This window comes from Triticum aestivum, chromosome 1D (assembly GCF_018294505.1).
Source record: "Triticum aestivum cultivar Chinese Spring chromosome 1D, IWGSC CS RefSeq v2.1, whole genome shotgun sequence".
In the NCBI taxonomy this organism is placed as follows: Eukaryota; Viridiplantae; Streptophyta; class Magnoliopsida; order Poales; family Poaceae; genus Triticum; species Triticum aestivum.
The window spans coordinates 21,422,843-21,445,979 of record NC_057796.1 but is presented as its reverse complement, the minus strand read 5'-3'; the positions used below and the strand labels follow the sequence as shown (position 1 = coordinate 21,445,979).

The window sequence follows — 23,137 nt, the reverse complement described above, 5'->3', positions numbered from 1 at the left end:
GTGGCTTCATATTTATAGCTGGGCAGTATCTAACAGTGCTTCATATTTATAGATGCCAGATGTTTACATCCAGAAAGAAATAGTATTTCCAGTGATGGAAGGTCTCCCAAACAATCCAGCGACTCTAGCTCATTGCAATCCCAAATATACAATTCTAGGAGTGTATCCAACTGCTCTGGCACGAACCGAAGCTTCTTACAGCCAATTATACCTAAAGACTCGAGGCATGGCAAAGTATTAATTTTGGGTGAAGGTGACTGCTCTGGCATACTCGTGGATGCAAGGCCACTGCAATGTTCTGACGATGCTGCTGTATCAAAGTGTTGTAGACTCTTCAACTCCCTATCATCCTGCCCCAGTGTGGACACAATACTACCGTAGTTGGAAACCTGAATACTCGTGAGAGATGGGGGAAGAACGAAAATCTTTATCAAACACTCATAATATTTTATTATTAGATTTTTTAGATTTGGCAGGAGTTGATCCCTTCCTCGAGTACATCATGCTTTCACCTTGGTGGGGCATATTAGCTTACTTCAGTGATTGATGTAAAAAAACTTCAATGAAACCAAGCTTCGGAACTCTTCTTCAGGCCAGTAGACGAGCATATCACAAGATTTGATTATCAACTTCACAAGCTGACCAAATCATTTCCAGACCCCAAATGTTGGCTGCGATGGACTTGAGCAGAACAAAAAGCTGCAACCATGCAACCTTAGTTCCGAAAGAGATACTTCACGATCTTGATCAAGCTCCAGTGTTGGTTTTGCTTCTGTATCATTGACACACAGGGATAAATCAGACAAGCAAGACACATGCCTGGATCTGAATATTGATAAGCATAGTTGAGCCTTCTCTTCTGCTAGCTCTATAACTTTGAGTTTTGGTGCTTCAGGCAGAGTCATTAGCTTTGGGCAGTTTTCAATTTTAACATTCTTGAGTACAGGAAATGTTAAATATTCTCCTTTTGAGGCCACCCATCTCTCAAAATTTTCCAAATTTTCTAATGTGAGGTATTTCAATGTTGGAAATGTTGTAGATGAACTGTGGCTGCATAGGCTTTGCAGTTTGCTCAACCTTTTCAAGATAAGTACTTCAAGCGACTTATATTGACCAAACTGTGGAAATTCCTCACACATTGTGCAACCATCTAGGCAGAGCTCAGTCAAATGCTGCAGAAAATTAGGACTTGTCACCCATGTCGGGAAGCCAATACCTTCATAGGAGTTTATCTTTAGAAGCTCCAATGCAACATGAGGTTGAAGAGCATCAAGCACACTTCTGTGCTGGTCCAGTTCCCTATTGCTGTAATTGCTCCATTCAAGAGATAAACATGCGAGTTTCTCTTTATTTCCCAGGCTGCATGCTTTAGCATCTTCTTCAGTTACATACTGAAGACGAGATAGCATTAATTCCCAACCAAGATTTAAGTCCCGTAGTTCTCTAATAGTACTGCAGCCAGGACTAGACCCCATCAGTCTGTAGAGAATTGAGTTGCCTGAGGTCTGCAGGCATGCACTCTAGTGATTTGCATCCATTAGTGTAGAGGTGACGGAGATTCCTCATATACTTTATATCCATTGGAAGTCGACCAAGTTTCCAACATTAGGAAAGATTGAGAGTCTGGAGATTATACAATAAACTTATTGCCTTGGGAAGCTCTTCGATCCTCGAAATGCCTTAGATATCAAGATACCTCAGGTGCTGTAAGTGCCTTGGTCGAAGTGGATGTTTTCTCGGTCCACAAAATTCCAGTGCTCGCAGATGACTGTACTTCAACAAGTGTGGTGCTAAGCCAAGAGCGTATGTAGGACACAACTGTGTCTGGAGAGCTGGAGAGTGTATCTTCAGATAATCATCCAAAAGAGTTCCAATAAAACGATATGATGAGAATAAGTGGCGAGTGGGGCCTGCTGACAACAACTCCTTGTGAGTAGGCCTATCAACTATAGTAAGACAATCTTTTCCCATAACAGATAATACAATGTCATGCATAAGATCATGTATCTTGCATACTGTTCTAGAACGGAGCTGATAATTTTTTTCTTTGAGAGATTAGCTTGACATCTTGAAAAAACGACCTCCAAGTTAGCTCATCAAAAATTTCTCTCCCACCCTTTCAAGAAGTTCACCTTTCTTCAGTGGTATGAAATCATGTGCCATCCATATCTAGAGTAATATTTCCACATCAATCTCATAATCTTTGGGAAATACTGCACGAAAAGCAAAGCACTGTTTCAAGTGTGATGGCAAGTCATCATAGCTGAGCTTGAGTACAGGTAAAGTGTCCTCATTGCAAGTATTGCTTCTGGTTAGTACGTACCTCCATTCTTTCATGCTAGTCTTTGTACTCAACATAGATCCAAAGGCTTTGGCAGCTAAAGGAGAGCCCACACATCTATCCAGAATCATTTCAACCACCTCACTTAGCTCAGGCTCAACAGCATTTGGTTTTTGCAAACAGAATGCTCTATTCTCAAGTATTTCCTTTAGAAATACTTTATGTAGCTTTCCGAGGTTATGGCTATCATCAATGCACATCTTCATAATGTGAGCCACTTTTGGTTTATGAGTGGTCGTCAGTATTGCACTCCCCTTGGCACCATGCTTCAAGCAGGTCTTGAGTTTTTCCCACTTATCAGCGTCTCCATCCATACATCATCCAACACAACAAGGCATCTCTTCTGACTTAATTCCTTTTGAAGGTTCTGCAATGCCTTTTCACGATCCATCTCATTGGTCTGAAAGATATTGCTTGCAATCTTAGCAACGTTAAAATCATCTGACACACAACACCACCTCTGGAGTTGGAAATACTCCTTAATTTCAGGGTCATTGTAGACAAGCTGCGCGAAGGTGGTCTTGCCCAACCCATTGATTCCAACAATGGGAAGGGAAATGAGACCCCTGTCCCTTGCTTGATCAACCAGTACATTCACTATCTTCTTCTCTCCGTTTCTAGATCTGCTGACAATATCCTTCTCAGAATCAATAATTATGGAATCTGTGTTGCGCCACTGCTTGGATGCTGGTGCTTTGCTCCATTGGTGTGAATCCAAAGGCATTCATCTCTGTGACAAGGACCTCAATGGTGTGCACAATCTTGCAGAGCTTCTTCCCCATCCTACAACGAAATACGATGGGGTTGTGGGCAGGGAAGAGACTCACGATATCAAAGCCAAGCTTCTTGTATTGCCCCTTCTTCTTGGCATCACGCCGCAGCACCTCGTACTTGAACTCATCGAAGACATTGTTCGCCTCATTGGCGACATTCTTGAGTGCCTCTAGCCAAGCACATACTCCGGGCCGGTAAGCCCCTTTCTCCTCGGCATCTTGGATGATGTCCAAGATGGCCGGCAGCTTGCGCTTCAGGATCTCACGCTGCTCCTTCATGCCGTCCATCACCTTGTACTGCTCCAGAAGGTAGTTGGACGCCTTGTCTTTGAGCATGAAGAGCAGCGGCCCGACCACAAGCTCCGCCATTGTTGCTCTCCGGGCTCGCAAGAACGCACGCACGGGCACGGGGACACTTAGAAACACAGGCGCTATGCTGGAGAGGAATGGGGTTCTGTGCAGACCTAGGCCAATTGGATGAAGAAGGTGGGGCAAGCATTTTTTGTTTAGAGAGAATGGGGCAAGCATCTCCGGCTGCTACGCCATCCGAAACCGCATCTGAATTCTGAACTGAAGAATGGCGTGTGAACGGAAAAAGATAGGGCCCAGCCTAACACGCTAGCATAGCATCGGATGCCATCCTGGAACACACCGGCCCAGCCTAGCACCGCTTTCCTCCCGGGTCCGCCATGGATCTAGCGGCAGTTTCCTCCCGCGATTCTCCCCTTTCTCTCTCTTCACTTCAGGGTGGGGGAGAAGAGATGGGGCGAAGGGGCTGGAGCAGGAGGTAGTGGAGGGGGGCATCGCGACGGGGAAGGAGCTGGTTGTGGCAGAGGGGGTCGCCGGCGGGGAGGGAGCCTGATGTGGCAGAGGGGGTCGCCGGCAGGGAGGGAGCCGGATGCTGGAGGGGGGTCGTCGGCGGAGAGAATGCAGGGGGGCGGGGGGTTGTGGCGGAGCCTGCGCTGTGTGGAAGAGCAGTCGAGGGAGGCGAGAAGAAGGTGAGGAGGATGGAGCAGGGAATCATCGCCGGTGGCGGTTTGTGCGAGACTCAAGGGCGTGGGGGCGGCGGGTCGTGAGGATTTCGATTTGTTTTTGCCGGAGTCGATCTGCGGCTGCTGTTGCAGCAGCTACTCGTTGTTGCTTGTAGCATTTTTTTTGCGAGTGCTTACTTGTACCATTTCAGAAAACTGAAGTCAACTTGTTTTAAACGTGATGGTTCTCGTTTGAAACTCCAAACCAGAATAACTCACAAGATTTTATCAATGGCGACCAACAATCATCCTATCATCTTTTGCCAGTTCTGCAAATACTGAAAGAATCGGTTCGTCGTCACCGGTGGCAAGATGGAACATATATTCGGAGAGGCAAATTTGCAACTTCATGTAGATCTATTAGCATTGAAATTTATGATATGAATATATTATGTAAGAGTCAGTATCGAATCTATTGTTAGTTGCTACTTTTAATTTGTTAGGTTCTTGGGTGCATTTTATACCAATTGTTTCCTATGTACAATGGTTTGTTTCCTTTTATTCTTGCTTATTGTTGTAAATTATGGCATCAGCATAGTTGCCTCTTTGTTAACTAGTAGAGTTTAGAAAGATAGAGAGCCCATCGGCTAGAACTGCAAGCCACAGATGATGACCCAGAGGCAAATACAGAGCGCTATGGGAAAATCGATGTGCTTTAGGATTCAAAGCCCTATTCTCATGTGCAAAGAACACCTCAAAGGAACACTTTCCTCGTTTGTTGATCTCCAACATGTTGCATTTACTGCAAGATACTCAACCCCCCCCCCCCCCCCCCCCCCCCTCCCACCACCACAACCGGCTTTCGTGTTCTTCACCACTGCTAGACAACGACCTCTAGCCACCATGTGTTATGTAGCCTGACATCTGTCACAAGAGGCATGGCTCTCGGCATGCCAAGGCTTCTATCATTACCTAGTAGTGCATGAAAAAGTCAACGTATTTCACGACCTCGCTTACGGGGCCCCCAGCATTCTTAATGTGTTGATAATGTTTAATGAGATTTCGTGGTTGACCAAAACTTTGTTGAACTCATTTTCACCCAGCTTTACCTAGATCATGAATGGCTTTAGATCCCTCTCCTAGCCAGCGCCTAGGAAGTCATCTCAAGGGATCCATACCCGGCGACATGCCATTCGTTGTCCAATGAAGACTATTACGTCTACTCCATGCACCAACATTGAGCCCAACCTTTGGCATGTCAAGCATGGTTACAATGGATGCATTAATGCACCTTGGAGATTTTAGTTCCTCAACCACCACAGTACACTTAAATGAAGAAAATAAAGAGGCAAACATGTGAAGTTTAGTGAAGGCGATAAATCTGCAACAAGGCGGAACCCAACTTGTGTATCGCAAGACTACATACGTTGGATGCGCTAGTGTGCCTTAGAGATGTTATTTTGTCGATGGCTAGGACTGCAATCGAAAGAAGAAAATTAAAGAAGCAGATACGAGAAGTTTGGTGAAGCAATGAAGTCTACACATACATGCTGACTATAAATAACTAGATTCCTCATGCAGCAGAAGCAATGCTCGAAACAACAATAGAGGTGTGTCATTGTGAGACAACCGTGTAGAATATGAATAAGTCTATGGAGAAAGCGAAAATTACCAACACACATAAGTGGCACTGGTAGTTCAATGGGGGTATATTTCAGAAATGGGATGCATTGGAATTTGAGCTAGAGGTCAAAGCTTGGGACTCGTCATGATTCATTGCGGCGACAGGTCGAGCTTTGACAGGATGGCGGAGTTCGTCTCTGCGGTTGGTAGGCAGAGCTTTGGTGTAGCAGACGAACAAGGCGAGCGTTATTGAGGTTGTGGGCAAATCATCTCGTCTACCAGCTACATCATCGACATGTTTACGCTATTGTTTGCTCTAACAAATATCCAAGCCGGTGTCGGCATTCCAGCCACACATCGTGTAGTTGAGACTCTCCAGGAAGACGCGACACAGGCAGAATGCCGACCAAAACAAGTCTTTCAGTCGTCATTAGGGCGAGTAGTTTGCCAAATGAACCGAAGTACTATGATGCTAAATTTGTTGTCTCACTTTTTCCACAAGCAACAACAAAGCAGGTGCTTGTATACTATGCAATGCAATACATCGGATTCAACTCATGGGATGTGAACATTCCGAGTACAACGATGTCGCACATACTGTATATTCTAGATTTTGAATATTTGATTGATACATATTACATACACGTTGCATATACAAACATATCACCCGCTTGTGCATGCTTGGTTGCACAAACATTCAGTGGGATGTACGTCTCGTCAAGTGACTCGCCCATGCACGATTCTGGAGATGTCACGTGTGTTCTGGCTACTTAAGCACACCCTCCTCAACGGCAGGAGGGATGGTTGCTGCGAAGAGTTAGTTCACATTTAAATCCTGTCTACATGTTGATTTGCAATGAAGACAAACTTTACCGTGAACAATGGCCTAGAAGGAGAAACTAATGATGGAGGTGTAGTATATGTAGTATTTTCAGTTATAATCTAGATCATTGAGGCCGAGCACTGAAATAGAGGCGGACACGAGATCTAGCCTTCCCGTTCAAAGCATGTACAATTCCACTAAACTGGATGAGGAATTTCACATACCCCTATCTATTCAAGCATGTACACGAATTACATCACTTCAAGAGGGGCTCATTCAAAATCGTCCCTCCGAGGAACATGCTCCCTACAAATCCGATCTAGGGCTTCAAACCGGCGCTGCCTCTCTCCTCGCCGCCGCTGGTGCTCCATGGGACAAAGCCCAGGCAGGGGATGATGGCGGTGGCGTGGCCTTCCTCCACCGCGGCTCCAGGATGTAGTTGTTGTGGAGATCCGTGTGGGTGTCATGGACGTGTGCGTCGTCCGGCGTCAGTGTCGCAGAGGTGAGAGCCACTCCGCCGTCGATGGGTGTGCTGGATGACGTCACCCATGGGCGTGCTGGATGACGGAGGAGGTTGATCCTATGGTCTAGCCGGGGACGTGCATGAATTTGTTAGCAAAAGCTTGGACGTTCAGCCTCGGCCAGAACCGTGCCTGCGTTGGTTGACCTCGGCGCGGACATGGCGTTCTCGGTCATGGTTGGAGAGCGAGCAAGTGGAGGGGAAAGTGATGGATAGTAGATAGGATCGAACTAGTGTTATCGTGCTTGTCTCTTGGCGTAGAGCTGGGGATGAAGAAGGCGCTCGACGGCACGAAGCAGGAGCTGGAGCTCTCAAACGTGTCCTCCTCTACCACTAGGCGCGAGGTTGAATACGAGGTTGTCCCTAGATGGGTTACACTGCACAGTGGTGGGCTGCTAGGTAAGTTTTCTTCTCTCTCTTTTATTTCCACCATTTCGTATTTGTTTGAGTCTATTTTGATTTTATTTTAGATCAAAACTTTGCAAAACCGTCTAAAAATTTTAACTCCGATGGGAGTACCTGGCCGGCCCACACACACACTTGAGCATCCTCCACACCGTATTGACGGATGGTGTTTAGTCCCACGTAGCCGCGCGAGAGGCTCGCCGACCATCTTAAATAGCAGTGTTGTTCAGATGCAGTAAACTACTTGAATTATAATATGGCCATCAATGCTTGCGTTGTGAAGGAGATGAATTGATTCTTGATCATCTCTTGCAGAAAGTAAGCATAGATGGCCTTACTATAATAAAAGTACTTTTTTACAAGTCACGTAATTTTCAGAATTTATATGACCAAACTAGAGGATACTACTATTATTTCTCATTTTTCATGTGCTAGATTAACCTCATTTAAAAAAACAAAGAAGGTGTCCAAATTTGGCACAACTATGGGTGTTAACATTGTGAGCAATGTTGCCATAGGAATTATAATTGTTTTTGCAAAAAGAAACTAAAATTTTCCATTTTTCAAGTGCCAGAAATGACTTTTTTGTGAAGTGCTTGAAAAAAGTTCAAAAATTGGGCCTTTCCATTTTTTATCTGAAATAGACCACATTGTCAGCCCACTGACGATGTTTCATGAATTTTAGAGTATTGTTGCTATATTTCATTGATTTACAGGATTTTCCGTGAATTATTAGAACTTGCTCAAATTTGAACTACAAGTGTGATGAAGTTTGATCCTGAAAATTGACAAGTGTCATTTTATGCTATAATGTTGGTGGTGTATGTGCTTGAGACAAACAAATTTGAAAGTCTAAACATTTGGTATGAATGGTCAACATTGCAAGTTTGACCCCCCTTTTAGAAAAAATGAAAAAGAAATGAAAAAACCCTCTAAAATTGAAATCCTTGTGCATGAAGCCCTCTCGTGTGAACTAGTAAGTAAGAAAATCACAAACTTGCAATACAATAAGTTAGAAAAGAATCTTTACAAAATGGTCTATCTAGTATGAATTTTCATGGATTTCAAGGCATATGCCCATGGCCATTGCCACATCCATGGCATTGTCCATGATAACATGTCCGTATTTGTCACAACTATGGGTGTTACCATTGTGAATAATGTTGCCATAGGAATTATATATTTTTGAATAAAAACTAAATTTTTCATTTTCCAAGTGTTAGAAATGACTTTTTTGTGAAGGAAGTGCTTGAAATAAGTTTGGAAATTGGGCCGTTCCATTTTTCGTCCAAAGAACCACATTGCCATCCCACTGACCAAGTTTAATGAATTTCGGAGAATTATTGCTATATTTCATAGATTTACTGGATTTCCAGTTAATTATCAGAACTTGCTCAAATTTGATGGTCCTGAAAATAAAAAAAAGAATCATTTTATGCTCTTATGTTGGTGGTGCATGCACTTGGGACAACCAACCTATTTGATATGAATGGTCAACATTGCAAGTTTGGCCCCATTTGGAAAGATCAAAGAAAATGAAAAATGCCTCAAAAATTGAAATCCTTGTGCATGAAGCCCTCTTGTGTGAACTAGTAAGTGAAAAAAAATCATAAACATGCAATACCACAAGTTTAAAATAAAAACCTTCACAAAATGGTCAACATTGCAAGTTTGACCCTGTTTTAAGTATGATTTGTAGAAATAGATGAGTTGAGAAAGCATACTTCAGTGTTGTATGACTTCAACTTGTAGTACTCCCTTCGACCCTTTTTACTTTGCGTATTAGATTTGTGTCAAGTCAAACCATGCAATGTTTGACCAAATTTATATTAAAATATATCAACATCTACAATATTAGATATGTATTCTATGAAAATGCATTTCGTAATAAATCTAACAATATTGATTTGGCATTGTGAATGTTGATTCTTTTTCTACAAATTTGGTCAAAGTAGAGATACTTTGACTTCAGAAAAAATTTATATGTTGACTAAAAAGGATCGGAGGGATAACCACTAATAGAAACTCTAAAACACTTATGCTTCGGTACCCCCCCCCCCCCCCCCCAAAACACAGGAATGGCTCGGATTAGCCCATACATTTTCATAAGAAAGGGCATGATGGTCATATTTAAGAAACCATTCGCCCGCCGTATACGTATACGTGGTACACCTGCGAGCTAGGCCGGCCCATCTATCTTTTCTTTCTGATTTTAACCTGCAAAAAACATTATGAGCGTGGCAGGATTCAATCCAGCGACTTGCTGGTTCAGAGGCAGACGCAATAGCCAACCAGCCAATGTCAGTTCATATGATTACATGCCTCTTTATCATTATTTTCTTCTTTCCTCTTTCCTCCTTTCTTTTTTCCTTTTTTCTTTTTTCTATTTTCCTTTTTCTCTGTTCTTGTTACTTTCTTTCTCATTTTTTCAAACACTTTTGTTCGGTTTTTATTTTTCTTTTTCCTTTTCCTTTTTTGTTTTGCAGTGCAATTCTTTTTCAATTTCGATTTTTTAAATCAATGAACTTTTTCATAAATTGTAAATATTGTTACAAAATTGGTGAACTTTTTTTATAATTCATGAAATTTTCCAATATCGATGAACTTTTTTCAAAATTGCTGAACTTGTTTTTCAAATTGATGATAATTTTTTTCGAAATTAATGATTTTTTCAAAGTTGATGATTTTTTTTTTCAAAATAAATGGATTTTTCCAGAAATCGAGAAACTTTTCCTAAAATCGTTGAAGTTTTTTCAAATCCTTGATTTTTTTTTTCCAAAATTCCTATTTTTTTCTCAATTCATGGACGCTGATGAGTTAGAATGGAGCTGGGAGTGCTTAAATTCTAAGCAACTATCCCTCTTATATCAGCGGGCATGGTATCCCATTGAGCATCGTTGCCCTCATGTGCCTCTTAGGCCAGCCCACGTGTTCGCGGTTTTGAAAAGATTTCATTGATTTATAAAAAAATGTTCACAAATTTGAAAACAGTGACCACTAGAAATGGGACATAGCATATGACGAGTGCAAATGATGATTTAAGTATAATCCAAGTTGACTTGATCAAAGTTAATGTCTATCAAAGGCAAAACCTCTCCTGTCATTACTCATTAGTAAGACACGTGAAAACTCTGTTTGTTATGTGACTGCTAGAAGGAGGGTGCGAGAGGGCCGGCCGGGGGCCTTTTTACCCACGGCCGGCCAAGAGGGAAGGGATTTTCTTCTTAATTCTTATTTGATTAGATTGATACATCTCCTCCCCTTATATAGAGTGGTTTACTTGACTCCCCAGCAAGGCTTACTTGACTCCTAAGCAAGCGACCCTTATCTATAATTAACCCTAAGACTAACGGGCTATACCGCCAGCCCAGGCCCATTAGGCCCATTACGTACTCTAACACTAACACTACACCCCACCTGGACATGCAGCTTGTCCCCGAGCTACAACCTAACCAACTTATAACCATGACTCGGTGCAACACAAACCTAACACCTAAAAACAAGCCTTTTACATCTCGGCTTGTTTTATTACTCTCAACCTGAAATGGACAGGGATACTTTATTTTGGACCCTTGAACATAAAGTGGACACAATCCGCACGCCGGACGTGCACGTGTACAGCCACCTGGATCTCATGGACACCATCTGGACAAAAGGAATGCATGTGTATGGCTACCTGGAAGTGGTCGCAAGAGCGACCAGCAGAGGCGCCCTCGCGGTGGCCGGCGGCGGAATGCAGGGGTGCTACGCGGTGCGCTCCTGTCGGTGACACCATGCCTTCTCCCCGCCGGACGGCTGTTGGTCTGCACCGTACAAAGAAGAGTGGAGGGCTTTCGATGGAGAATGGCGACGAGGGGTGCGCCCCCCAACCGCCGATGTCGCAGACTTTGAGGTCGCTGTCCGTGGGGAAACAACATGCCCGCCGCCCGTGGGGAAAGCCGCATGCCCAAGATCCCCGACGTAGCGGACGAGATCGAGGTCCTTTGTGCAGTGAAGCGCAACTGGGAAGAGCAGCATCTGCAAAACACGCATCTCCCGCACACGCCGACGCGCTAGGAGGCCGCGCACAGCAGCCTGCACCCTCACCGCCGCCGACACGTGGCAGGTAGCGATCCAAGCCGGAAGCGGTGACGGCGACGGCGGGAACTTGATCTGCTGGATGGGGACGCCCTGGGACGGCGGCGGCGCTGATGGGAACGAGGTCGTCGCAGTCCCGTCATAGGGCATCCCATACTGGTACGAGATGACCGGCACCGTGGTCGCGTCCGAGGGCGGCGGCAGCGGGGGTAGCTGCTGTTGGTGTGGCGGCGGAGGAGGTGGCTGCTGGGGATGCGGCTGGGGCACATAGGGCCCGACGAGGAAGGCCCTGATGCCCGCCACGGCCTGCGGTAATTCCAGGATTGCGGCTGTCATCTGCTCCGGGGTGAGGATGAGGGCGGACGGCGCCGGGGCAGAGGATGCAATCGCCCCTGAGGACGCCAGCACGCCCAATGCCGGTGCGCCTGCTGTGTGGGGCAGCAGCGCCGATGAAGACGCTGGTGGCAACGAGTAGGTTTGCGGCGGCGGCGGGTGGGAAGAACTCGGTGGAGGGCTGGACATGATCGAATCCAGAAAAGTTGATACCAGATTGTTATGTGGCTGCTAGAAGGAGGGCGCGAGAGGGCTGGCCGGAGGCCTTTTTGCCCACGGCCGGCCAAGAGGGAAGGGATTTTCTTCTTAATTCTTGCTTGATTAGATTGATACATCTCCTCCCCTTACATAGAGTTGTTTACTTGACTCCCCGGCAAGGCTTACTTGACCCCTAAGCAAGCGACCCTTATCTCTAATTAACCATAAGACTAACGGGCTATACCGCCAGCCCGGGCCCATTAGGCCCATTGCGTACTCTAACACTAACACTATTCACATGCTTCTTGACTTTGAATTCAAAGAAAAATAGACACACCAAACAAAATGTGTTAACAAAAGCAAAAATAAAAGGCGAGTAGAATAACATTTTGACCTGCAGGCCAGAAGGTGTACATTTGTAACACAATAGAGAAGGGTAGATAAGAGAACTAAATGAAGAAAAGGAAACTAAAAGGTACCTTCATCAGGATAGCTCGAACAAGCATAAGATATATCCTTGTGCTCAAGGCTATCTAGTTGTTGTTGGAGACACGATGAATTGGCGTCATATTTATAGCTGGGCACACCCGCAAAAAATATATTTATAGCTGGGCAGTATTGAGTGATGAGAGGTACTGAAGGGCTGAATAATTCCTGAGACTACCTGGTACATATACCAGATGTTTGCATCTCTCAAGATGTAGTTTTTCCAGTAACGCCAGGCCTCGCAAGCAATACATGGACTCCATACCATCGCAACACCACATACAAAAAGTTAGGACTCCATCCAACTGGGCTGCCATGAAACGAAGCTTCTTACAACCATCTATTACTAAAGCCTCCAGACATGGCAAATGATTAATTCTGGGTGAAGGTGACTGCTCTGGCTAACTTCTTGATGCAAGATCACTGCACTGTTCTGATGGTGTTGCTGTACCGTAGTGTTGTACGCTCTCCAACTCTCTATCATCCTGCCCCAGTATGGACCGAAGAAGGTCACACCACCTAATTTCAATACCCATGAGAGAAGGGGGGAGAACGAAAAGCTCTATCAAGCTTCCACATTGATATATCTTCAGATCTTCTAGGCTTGGTAGGAGTTGATCCCTCCCTTGAGTATCCTTTCAGCTTGGTGGGGCCTACTAGCTTGCTGCAACTATAAATGTATTAACTATTGAATGATACCAAGCTTCAAAACTCCAGGCCAGTAGATGAGCGTATCAAAACCGCCGATCACTAATTCCTCGAGCTGACCAAACTGTTTCCAGACCCCTACTGTTGGCTGCAATCGACTTGAGCGGAACAAAAAGCTGCAATCGAAAGATAGTAGTGTCGAAAGGAATACTTCAAGATCCTGATCAAGCTCCAGTTCTGGTGTTGATTCTGTATCACTCACAAACAACCACAAGTCAGACAAGCAACACACGTGCCTGGATTCATATTGATAAGGAAAGTTGAGCCTTATATTCCTCAATGTCGATAATTTTGAGTTTTGGTGCTTCAGGCAGAGTTGTTAGCTTTCGGCAGTTCTTCAAGTGAACTCTCTCCAGAAGAGGAAATGTTAATTCTTCTCCTTCTATTGCCACCCATCTCTCAAAATCTCCGATTTTTATAACCTGAGGTGTTTTAATGTTCGAAATGCTGCAGATGAACTGTGACTGCACATGCTCTTATCAAAACGAGAACTTTGAGAGCCTTAAATTGACCGAATTTGGGAAACTCGCCACACATTGTAGAACCATCTAGGTCGAGCTCAGTCAAATGCCCCAGAAAAGTAAGATCTGTCACCCATGTTGGTAAATTGGTACCTTTGTAGAGTATGAGTGTATTCTTAACAACCCCAATGCAACCTGAGGTTTAGGAGCATCAAGGACATCCCAGTGCTGGTTCAGTTTGTCTTTATTTGCAAGACTGCACGCTTTAGCTTCTGTTTGAGTTACATATTATTGAAGACTAGATAATTCTAATTCACCACCATGGTTTAAGCCATGTATTTCTCCAATAGTACTGCAACCAGGGCTAGAACCCACCACAAAATATGTTAATGTCTGCAGAGAAGTGACTTTCCCGAGTTATGGAGGTATGCACTCCAGTGATCTACAACCATTAGTATATAGTTGACAAGATTTGTCATATACTTCATATCCTTAGGAAGTCAACCAAGACTCTCACAATTAGAAAGGGTAAGGGTCTGTAGATTATATAGTATGCTCATTTCCCTGGGAAGCTCTTTGACCCACGTGTTCTATGAGAGATTGAGATACCTCAGGTGCTGTAAGTGCCTTGGTTCAAGTGGAAGTTTGCACAATGCAAAGAGTGGAAGTGCATGCATATGAATGTACTTCGACAAGTGTGGTGTTGACCCAACAGTGTGTTTATCTGCATACAACAGCGAGTGGAGAAATGTAGAGTTCTTTTTCCAGATAATCATACAAAAGAGTTCCGATATGGCGATAGACGAGAACAAGTGCCTTGTAGGGCCTCACGACAACAAGTAATTTTGATCATGCATGTCAATTATAGTACGACAACTTTAACCATTACACATGAGACAATGTCATGCATAAGATCATGTATCTTGCATACTGCTCTAGAACGGACCCCCCCCCCCCCCCCCCCCCAAAGAATTTGCTTGAGTTGGTTAAAGAATGACCTCCAAGTTTGCTTGTTAAAATTTTCTTTGCCCACCTTTTCAAGATTGTCACCTTCCACCAATGGTATGTAATCACGTGCCATAGCTGGATTAAAATCTCCACATCAATCTGGTAATCTTTGGGAAATACTGCACAAATATCAACGCATTGTTTCAAGTGTGATGGCAAGTCATCATAGCTGAGTTGGAGTATTGCTAAAGTTGCCATCTTCTCATTGCCCGTGTTGCTTCTGGTTAGTATGTTCTTCCATTGTTTCGTGCTAGTCTTATTACTCAGCATAGATCCAAAGTCTTTGGCAGCCAAAGGGGAGCCCCCACATCTATCCATAATCTTTTCAACCATGTCACTTATCTTAGTTTTGTTTGGATTTTGGAAATTGAATGCTCTTGTCTCAAATATTTCCTTCAGGAATATGTTATCTAGATTTATGAGATTAAGACTGCATTTAGTGCACGTCTTCATAATTTGAGCCACTTGTGCATTACGAGTGGTCGTCGGTATTGCAATTCCCTTGGCACCGTGCTTCAGGAAGGTCCTGAGTTTTTCTTACTTATTAACATCTTCATTCCATACATTATCCAACACAATAAGGTATCTCTTCCCACTCCCTTTCTTCTGAAGTTGCTGCAATGCCTTTTCATGATTAATCTCATTGGTCTAACAGATGTTGCTTGCAACCTTAACAATGTCAAAATTATCAGACACCCACCAGCACCTCTAGAGCTGGAAATACTCCTGGATTTCCGGGTCATTGTAGACAAGCCGAGCAAAGGCGTTCTCGCCCAGCCCACCCATTCCAACAATGGAAGGGTGATGATCCCTGTCACTAGCTTGACCAATCAATATACTCACGATCTACTCTTCTCTTCTTATATGGACATCCTGACAATGTCATTCTCGGAGTCGAGTATGGTGGAATCTGTAATGCATGCGCCACTACTTAGATACACTAGCGGATCTAGAATTGGACCAACAAGGGGGCAACATTATGAAGGGTTGTAGTTTTTTTTTGCAAAACACATTACAAATAGTTAATAAAGTACTTCATATACATATGAATGCACTAGTAAAAAACGTTCTGGAAAGTGTGTGTGTGTGTGTGTGTGTGTTGGGGGGGGGGGGGGGGGGGATGGCCCCCATGACCGCCACACTAGAACCTCCCATGCTTAGATGGTGGTGCCTATTGCATCTGTTTGAATCCAAAGGTATTCATCCATGTGACAAGGCCATCAATGGTTTGCACAATTCTGCACAATTTCTTGCCCATCCTGAAAGGAAATACGATGGGGTTGTGGGCAGGGAAGACGCTTACGATATCAAAACCAAGCTTGTTGTAACGCCCCTTCTTCTTGGTGTCACGCCGGAGTACCTTGTACTTGAGCTCATCGATCGTTCCCCTCATAGGGTACCTTCTGGATAGATAAAAGATGCAAGTGTATCTCCTGGAATGAGCTTGAAAAAAAGCTTATGCTGTGTCAAGGAATCAACACATTATTCTGATGAACAAGTAAATCGTATCGGTAAGTATTACATGAGCCAAAACAGAGACCGGAAAAGTTTTAATATACAAAGACCACATGCATTGGTGGCACTAAAAAATGACAAGGATTAACTTATCGAGAACTCCATGCAGGACATACAAAAATCCATTTGTGCAGCAAGATCCTAGTAACATGCTGAGAACCAATATAAATTTTACGCCACGTCATGCAGATTTTCTGGAAAGAAAACACAGTGGTCATAAAAAAATTTCTCTCTAACTCCTCCAGCAAATAAGTGAGAGAAATGACCTCTTAGATTAGGATTAGTGTGCTCCAGCCATATCTTAGTTCATTCAATAACAATAACAGCAAAATATGTTTCAGCTGTAGCAAGTGAACCAGTAACACCTAAACTAATTCCTCTGTAAAAACCTGCAAATAGGTCCACAGTAGAAAACAACAAGAAATAGAAAGTCAGGAATACTAAGTTTATCATGATTACTGTTAATGTTGTGAACAAGTTCAATCAGTTGGTCATTCTTAACCTTACTCACGCAGTACGAAATTTCGTAGATTACAACAGCTAATACTACAGTCTTTCCTTCCATGTGCATTGCACTCTTTTGGAACTGTGTGTTGCCAGTTTCTCTGAACTCTATTACAAATTATCACATAGTCTACTGTCAAAGTGCAACAAAATTTGGTGAAAATAAACCATCATAAACATATGTAGCTAGCATAGTGAAATATATAAGTCTTTCTAATTTTTTTGAACTATTTATTGGCATCATGAGTGGGCAAAGATATGACATAGCGGTTGTCAATTTTCCATCGAATGCAAGGCAATAGATAATAATAACATGAAACATAACCTTTTCTCAGAGAGCATGTTACTGTATAGCCATCGAATGCAAGGCACATGTTATTGAAACCTAGCCTCATATTGCATAGAAAAAACCTATTTTGTGGAAAACAAAACATACGGTTCATATCATTAATCATGTCGACATTATAAGCCCAATAAACCACAGCCTTGAAATTAGAGCCACCTCCATCCCATACCCTCATCTCAAGCAAATGCATACCATGCCAAATTTAGAAGACATGAGCACAACCGAGGATGCTAGCAATCAGCTATCAGCGTCAAGTGAAACGAGAGAGGGGGAAGAAAGAGCACCCATAGAAGAAGTCGGTGAGGTTTGGGGACAACGATCGGTAGGTTGGGCTCCGGACGCTGACCACAAAAATTAGGGTGGGGAAAGAACAGATGCTACCTTATTGTGACATGACACCACACACACCACCACTGTGACGCCACCAGGATCAACATGCCAGAGACGGAGAGGGGGACGGGGACCTGCTGCCTCGCTGCCAGGGGACGGAGGAACTCAAGTAGAACCCCACGTGGATCAACTGCTGCTGAGGAGCACCTGAGTATGTGCGTTCACGATGCCGTCCTCGGAGCTAAAATGCATGCATGGGCGCGTCCAACTCCGGCGTTCGCGAGCGCTAGGAACTAAGTAGGCGTGTCGTCGCGCTAGAGCACCCTGGTACCACAAACATCATCAGTGCATGTAATTAATGAGCAAACCTACAGATTTGTGCAACAGAAGTATTAGCACCTTATTCTATTTCTCAATTTCAGTTTGGTTTAATTAGTAAAAAATATCTTGGTAATGTACAATGTTTGGTTTTCATGACAACTCAAGCTTATATAATTTTTAAAAGAATACTTTGTCACTTCTGTTGATTGCACATGAGGCAACAATCTTTATCTTATTACCCTTATAGAGAAGTACTCCCTCCGTTCCTAAATACTTGTCTTTCTAGGCATTTCAACAAGTGACTACATACGGAGTAAAATGAGTGAATCTACGCTCTAAAATATGTCTACATACATCCGTATGTGATATTCATTTGAAATGCCTAGAAAGACAAGTATTTAGGAACGGAGGGAGTAATTAGCATTTCACCAAAGTATTCAAATGCCTGCATAGTATATTTTACTTCAGTTTAGCTAGCAGCGCACCTGTCCTTATCATTGTTATTTTGCTCAGAAATGCTAGAGTAGTAGGTACACTAATTAGTTGATTATATAAGAAGACATGGACATGGAGATATATTTTTCGGAAGAACATGCTACTTCAAGTGCACGACTAACTATTATCTGGCCTGCACATTGGCAGGACAGCTTGGGCCTCATTTTGTACTAATCATTTTCTATTTGTAGTTCCTTGATCTTCATCAGCGATCCATAGTGCGCTGGTCCAAATCCATCATTTCACTGAACTATATGCAACGAAAAATCTGACTATTCATGACATGAATCAGCGAAATTTCCATTAGCAGGAGGAAGGCCATGCTCCTGTCAGCTTCATTGCGTACAACAATACCAAAAGGTAGAGCAAGTAAGCTCATATTAATTCAGTTTCTACTGTAAACATCAACAAATAAAACAAGCAGGAGCAACACAAACAAGAACGAACTGAATTAGCTATTGCAGCAGCAGAAAGGGGATGTAAAAGTAAAACAGTCAGTCAGCGAGGGGGGATTGGATTGGATTGGCACCTGGGCTATCCAGTCGCCGAGGGAGTAGACGACGCTGCTGATCATCATCTTGGCAAGAACCGGATTGGCCTTGAGGGCCTCCTCGTACGCCGACCAGTTATGCTCCGACATGTACCGCAGGATCTCAAAGATAGTCCATCCCTACACCTACACCAAATCCAATCAAGAGAAACAAAAGATAGTCATCCATCACGAACCACCAATAGATCGAGATCATGGCTAGCTATTAGTAGAAGAAGTAGAGGCTATTGGGCGAAAACCTATCAGCAAAAAAAATCAAAACTCACAATCTCTGCCAACGACAACCATGCCTATATATGCTGGTCGGCTTCCCCTGGTGACAAGCTGGCCGGCTTCCTCCTTGGAGAGCCTCCCTCTCATCCGTCTGCCCTCCTTCCCGGTGGTATGCTGACCCCGGAAGCTCGCGCTCGTCTTCCACCCAGACATCGGCGGCGCTGCACTGGATCTGGTTGGCCGCTCGTCGACGTAGTCCATGGAAGCGACGGTTGTTGCGGTGGCGGAGGCGAGGAGGCCGTACAAGGGCGGCTTGCACGGGCTGCGCCACGGTGACCGAGACGAGCATCGAACGGCGATGGAGATGGGCAGTTCATCGTGGCGGACGAGTGTTGGGGCGGAGGCGACGGTGGCGATTTTTCTCATGAGATCGAGAGAGAGGACGGATCGGGAGAGAGAGGTGGGGGAGATTGGGACTTGGGAGTTGGGAGACGGGACGTGGGACGGGAGTGGGTCCTGTTTTTTTAATTGCGCGAAGGAAGGCTGCGAGGGAAGGTGGAACCAGGTCGCGAGGGGTAGTTTTTCTTTACTGCGTGCGAAGGGGAGGGCGGGGAAGGAGGTCGAACCATCACGACGTTCGATCCTCCTTTAATAGTAGAGATAAGCTATGAAGATAGGATAAGACGTTAGCTGATCCTGTGCATGCGCTAACAAACTGGCTGCCATAGCAGCGGTGATCTGTTGCCAACGTAGCGGGTTACACGGGCAGTTTCAACACCCCCGCAGTCGAAGCCTCGCCGGCGGTGATGCAGAGACTGGACCGGAACTCTGTGAAGATAGACGGCGGCAATCCCTTTGTCATAATGTTGGCGAATTGCTGCGAGGTAGGAACGTGAAGAACCCGGACGTGGCCGAGCGCGACCTTCTCTCGTACAAAATGGATGTCAAGTTCAATGTGTTTGTCCGGCGATGATGCATTGGGTTGGCAGACATGTAGACCGCAGACACGTTGTCGCAATACACCACCGTAGCATGACGGACGCGGTAGTGAACCTCCGTGAGCAGTTGGCGTAGCCATGAACACTCAACGATGGCGTTCGCCATGGCACGGTACTCGGCTTCGGCACTCGAGCGCGAGACTGTGGGTTGCCGCTTCGAAGACCATGAGATGAGCGCCGGCCCGAGGTATAGGCAGTACTCCGAGGTAGAGCGGCGCGTGTCCGGACAGCCCGCCCAGTCGGCGTCGGAGTAGGCGACGAGGTCGAGCGATGACGATGCAGGCAGCGTGAGGCCAAGGGTCGGCGTGCCGCGAATGAACCGGAGTATGCGCTCCACCAAGGCCCAATGGACGTCCCGCGGCGCATGCATGTGCAAGCATACTTGCTGCACCGTGTACGTCAGGTCGGGACGTGTCAGCGTGAGATACTGCAGCGCGCCAACGATGCTGTGGTAGAACGAGCCATCCGTGGCGAGCACGCCGTCCATCGAGGACACCTTGGCCTTGGTGTCAACTAGAGTGGAAGCGGTCTTGCAGTTTGTCATGCTGGCGCGCTTGAGGAGCTCCAGCGCGTACTTGTGTTGGCAAAGGAAGAAGCCGTTGGGGCGCCGGGTGACTTCGACGCCGAGGAAGTAATGCAGAGCGCCCAAGTCCTTCAACGCGAACTCGTTCTGGAGGCATGATATGAGGCGGCGAAGAAGCGTTTCGCTGGAGGCCGCCAGCACAATGTCGTCGACGTACAAGAGGAGGTGTGCAGCGTCCCCTCCATGCAGGTAGACGAACAATGACGCGTCGGACCATGTCGACACGAAGCCCAGCTCGACGAGGAAGCCGGCGATCCGTTGGTACCACGCCCACTGTTAGAATTAATGGGCTAGGCCCATAGCAATTTCTGAAATCTCAAAGCCCATGTGTAAAATGGCAAGTGGTGGTGCTAAGTTTAGTCCCACCCCGGAAGTTGAAGAAGAGTTGGACCTCTTTATATAGTGGGTTCTCTCCACCACTCTAAGTGGTGTGTGAGAAGAAAAAGGGAAAACCACACGCGCGCGCTCGCTCGCCGGGCCGGGCCGGGACGTGCCGTGCCGTGCCGTGCCGAGCCGAGCATGCGACATGCGCGTGAATGGTCCGCCGAAATCCGATCCGTCTCCTTGCAGGAGCGCAGCTTCCTTTTGCCGTTTTCTTTTTATGTCTTGGCAGACATGTTTTTGATTTCTTGTCCGGAAAGTATACGAATTAGAAACCGAGTCGGTTTGGGATTGTGATCGCGACACAATACCGCCTCTGGTCCTAATATATATACAGCTACCGGCTGCGGCCAGAAACACACCGAAAACACCTAGGGTTTTGCCTCAACTCACAACTTGCACCGCCATCATAGTCTACTCCATCCCAAACGCCAGCGTGCATCGGCGCGTGGGAGAGCAGGCCTCCGGAACCGTTCGTCTTTGCGATCCTGCACCGGGAGAGGACAAATTAGGTTTTTGGGAAGCGCTGCGCGCGACTGCTCAAATTCTTCATCACGGGTCGTCTTCCGTCCAAGTCGGGCGGTGCTACTCATCGTCGTATTCATCGCCGTCAGCAGCAGATCGTCGCCAACATCGTCATCAACACCGTCGCACCCATAATAGCTAACGATCAGTACGTTCAACATCCTCTGTTCATGTCTGTCTCTACAGCTATTGTTACGTGTTTGCTGCTGTTATGCATGTCTTGTTGTTCTTCTAGTTTGCTAGATTATTGCATGCTAGTATCTCTTCTAGTCATGAATTATTTACTGGAATTAATCATGAACTTGCCTAATATTCCAACAATCCAAAAACCTAATTGTAGGCAATTTCCTGAGTTAACTATGGTGGATTCGCTGATGCACTGAGGCCGGATAAGTTTACCGGTGTGCACTTTAAGAGGTGGCAGGTGAAGACCACGCTCTGGCTTACTGCTCTGAAAGTTTTCCACGTTAGTGTTGGTGCTCCAGAGGGAATGACTGACGAAGTTCAGAGAAAATTCCAGGAAGCCAATACTATGTTTGTGGGATGCATTCTGAGTGTTCTTGCTGACCGTCTGTGTGATGTGTACATGCACATAAATGACGGAAAGGTTCTGTGGGATGCACTGAATGCAAAATTCGGTGCAACAGATGCAGGCAGTGAACTGTACATCATGGAGAGTTTTCATGACTACAAGATGGTGAATAACCGTTCTGTGGTTGAACTTGCTCATGAGATACAGTGCATTGTGACGGAACTTGAACTCCTTAAATGTGTTCTACCCGACAAATTCGTGGCTGGGTGCATGATTGCAAAGTTGCCTCCTTGATGGAGGAATTTCGCCACAACTCTGAAGCATAAGAGATAGGAGATATCAGTTGAAAATCTGATTGCATCTCTTGATGTTGAGGAAAAAGCTCGGGCTAAAGATACTACTGAAAAAGGAGGTGAGGTTCAGCCTACTGCTAACATGGTGCAGAGGTACCCACAGAACAAGAACAAAGGGAAGAACAAACCTGTTTTCAACAAGCCTACCAAGACTACTACCTTCAAGAAGAAGAAGTTCAACAAGGCTGAGCTAGAGTGCTACGCCTGTGGGAAGCCTGGACACTTTTCCAAGGAATGCCCTGAACGTGCAGACCGCAGAGGGAAAACAAGCTCCAAGACTGTCAACATGGTGACCGCTAGCAATACTGATGGGTATGGTAATTTACCTATTGTGCTTTCAGTATTTCAATCATCTTCGTGGTGGATTGATTCGGGTGCTAACGTTCATGTGTGTGCTGACATCTCCCTGTTTACTTCTTATCAGGTCGCAAGGGATTCTTCCGTCCTAATGGGGAATGGGTCACATGCTTCTGTTCGTGGCATTGGCACGGTGGATCTGAAGTTTACTTCGGGAAAGATCGTGCAACTAAGGAACGTGCAGCATGTCCCTACTATGAACAAGAATCTAGTTAGTGGCTCCCTTCTATGTCAAGATGGATTTAAGGTAGTTTTAGAGTCCAATAAAGTAATCGTGTCAAGATTTGGACAATTTATAGGAAAAGGCTATGAGTGCGGAGGCTTGTTCCGCTTTTCCCTTTCAGATTTTTGCAATAAGTCAATAAACCAAATTTGCGCTAGTGTTAATGATGATGCAAGTATTTGGC

General features: G+C 45.2%; 1 protein-coding gene and 1 pseudogene across 1 annotated transcript; both read right to left on the bottom strand.

Moving 5' to 3' along the window:
- Positions 1-647: 647 nt before the first annotated feature.
- LOC123163660 (putative disease resistance protein RGA1) lies at positions 648-3,483 on the bottom strand. The gene is made up of 5 exons (XM_044581024.1): positions 3,085-3,483; positions 2,658-2,978; positions 2,324-2,541; positions 1,697-1,832; positions 648-1,391 (listed from the first exon to the last, which is right to left on the bottom strand). The coding sequence occupies exons 1-5, from the start codon at positions 3,481-3,483 to the stop codon at positions 648-650; spliced, it is 1,818 nt and encodes a 605-aa protein (XP_044436959.1).
- Positions 3,484-13,235: 9,752 nt separating this feature from the next.
- On the bottom strand, positions 13,236-16,120 carry LOC123157209 (uncharacterized; annotated as a pseudogene).
- Positions 16,121-23,137: the final 7,017 nt, after the last annotated feature.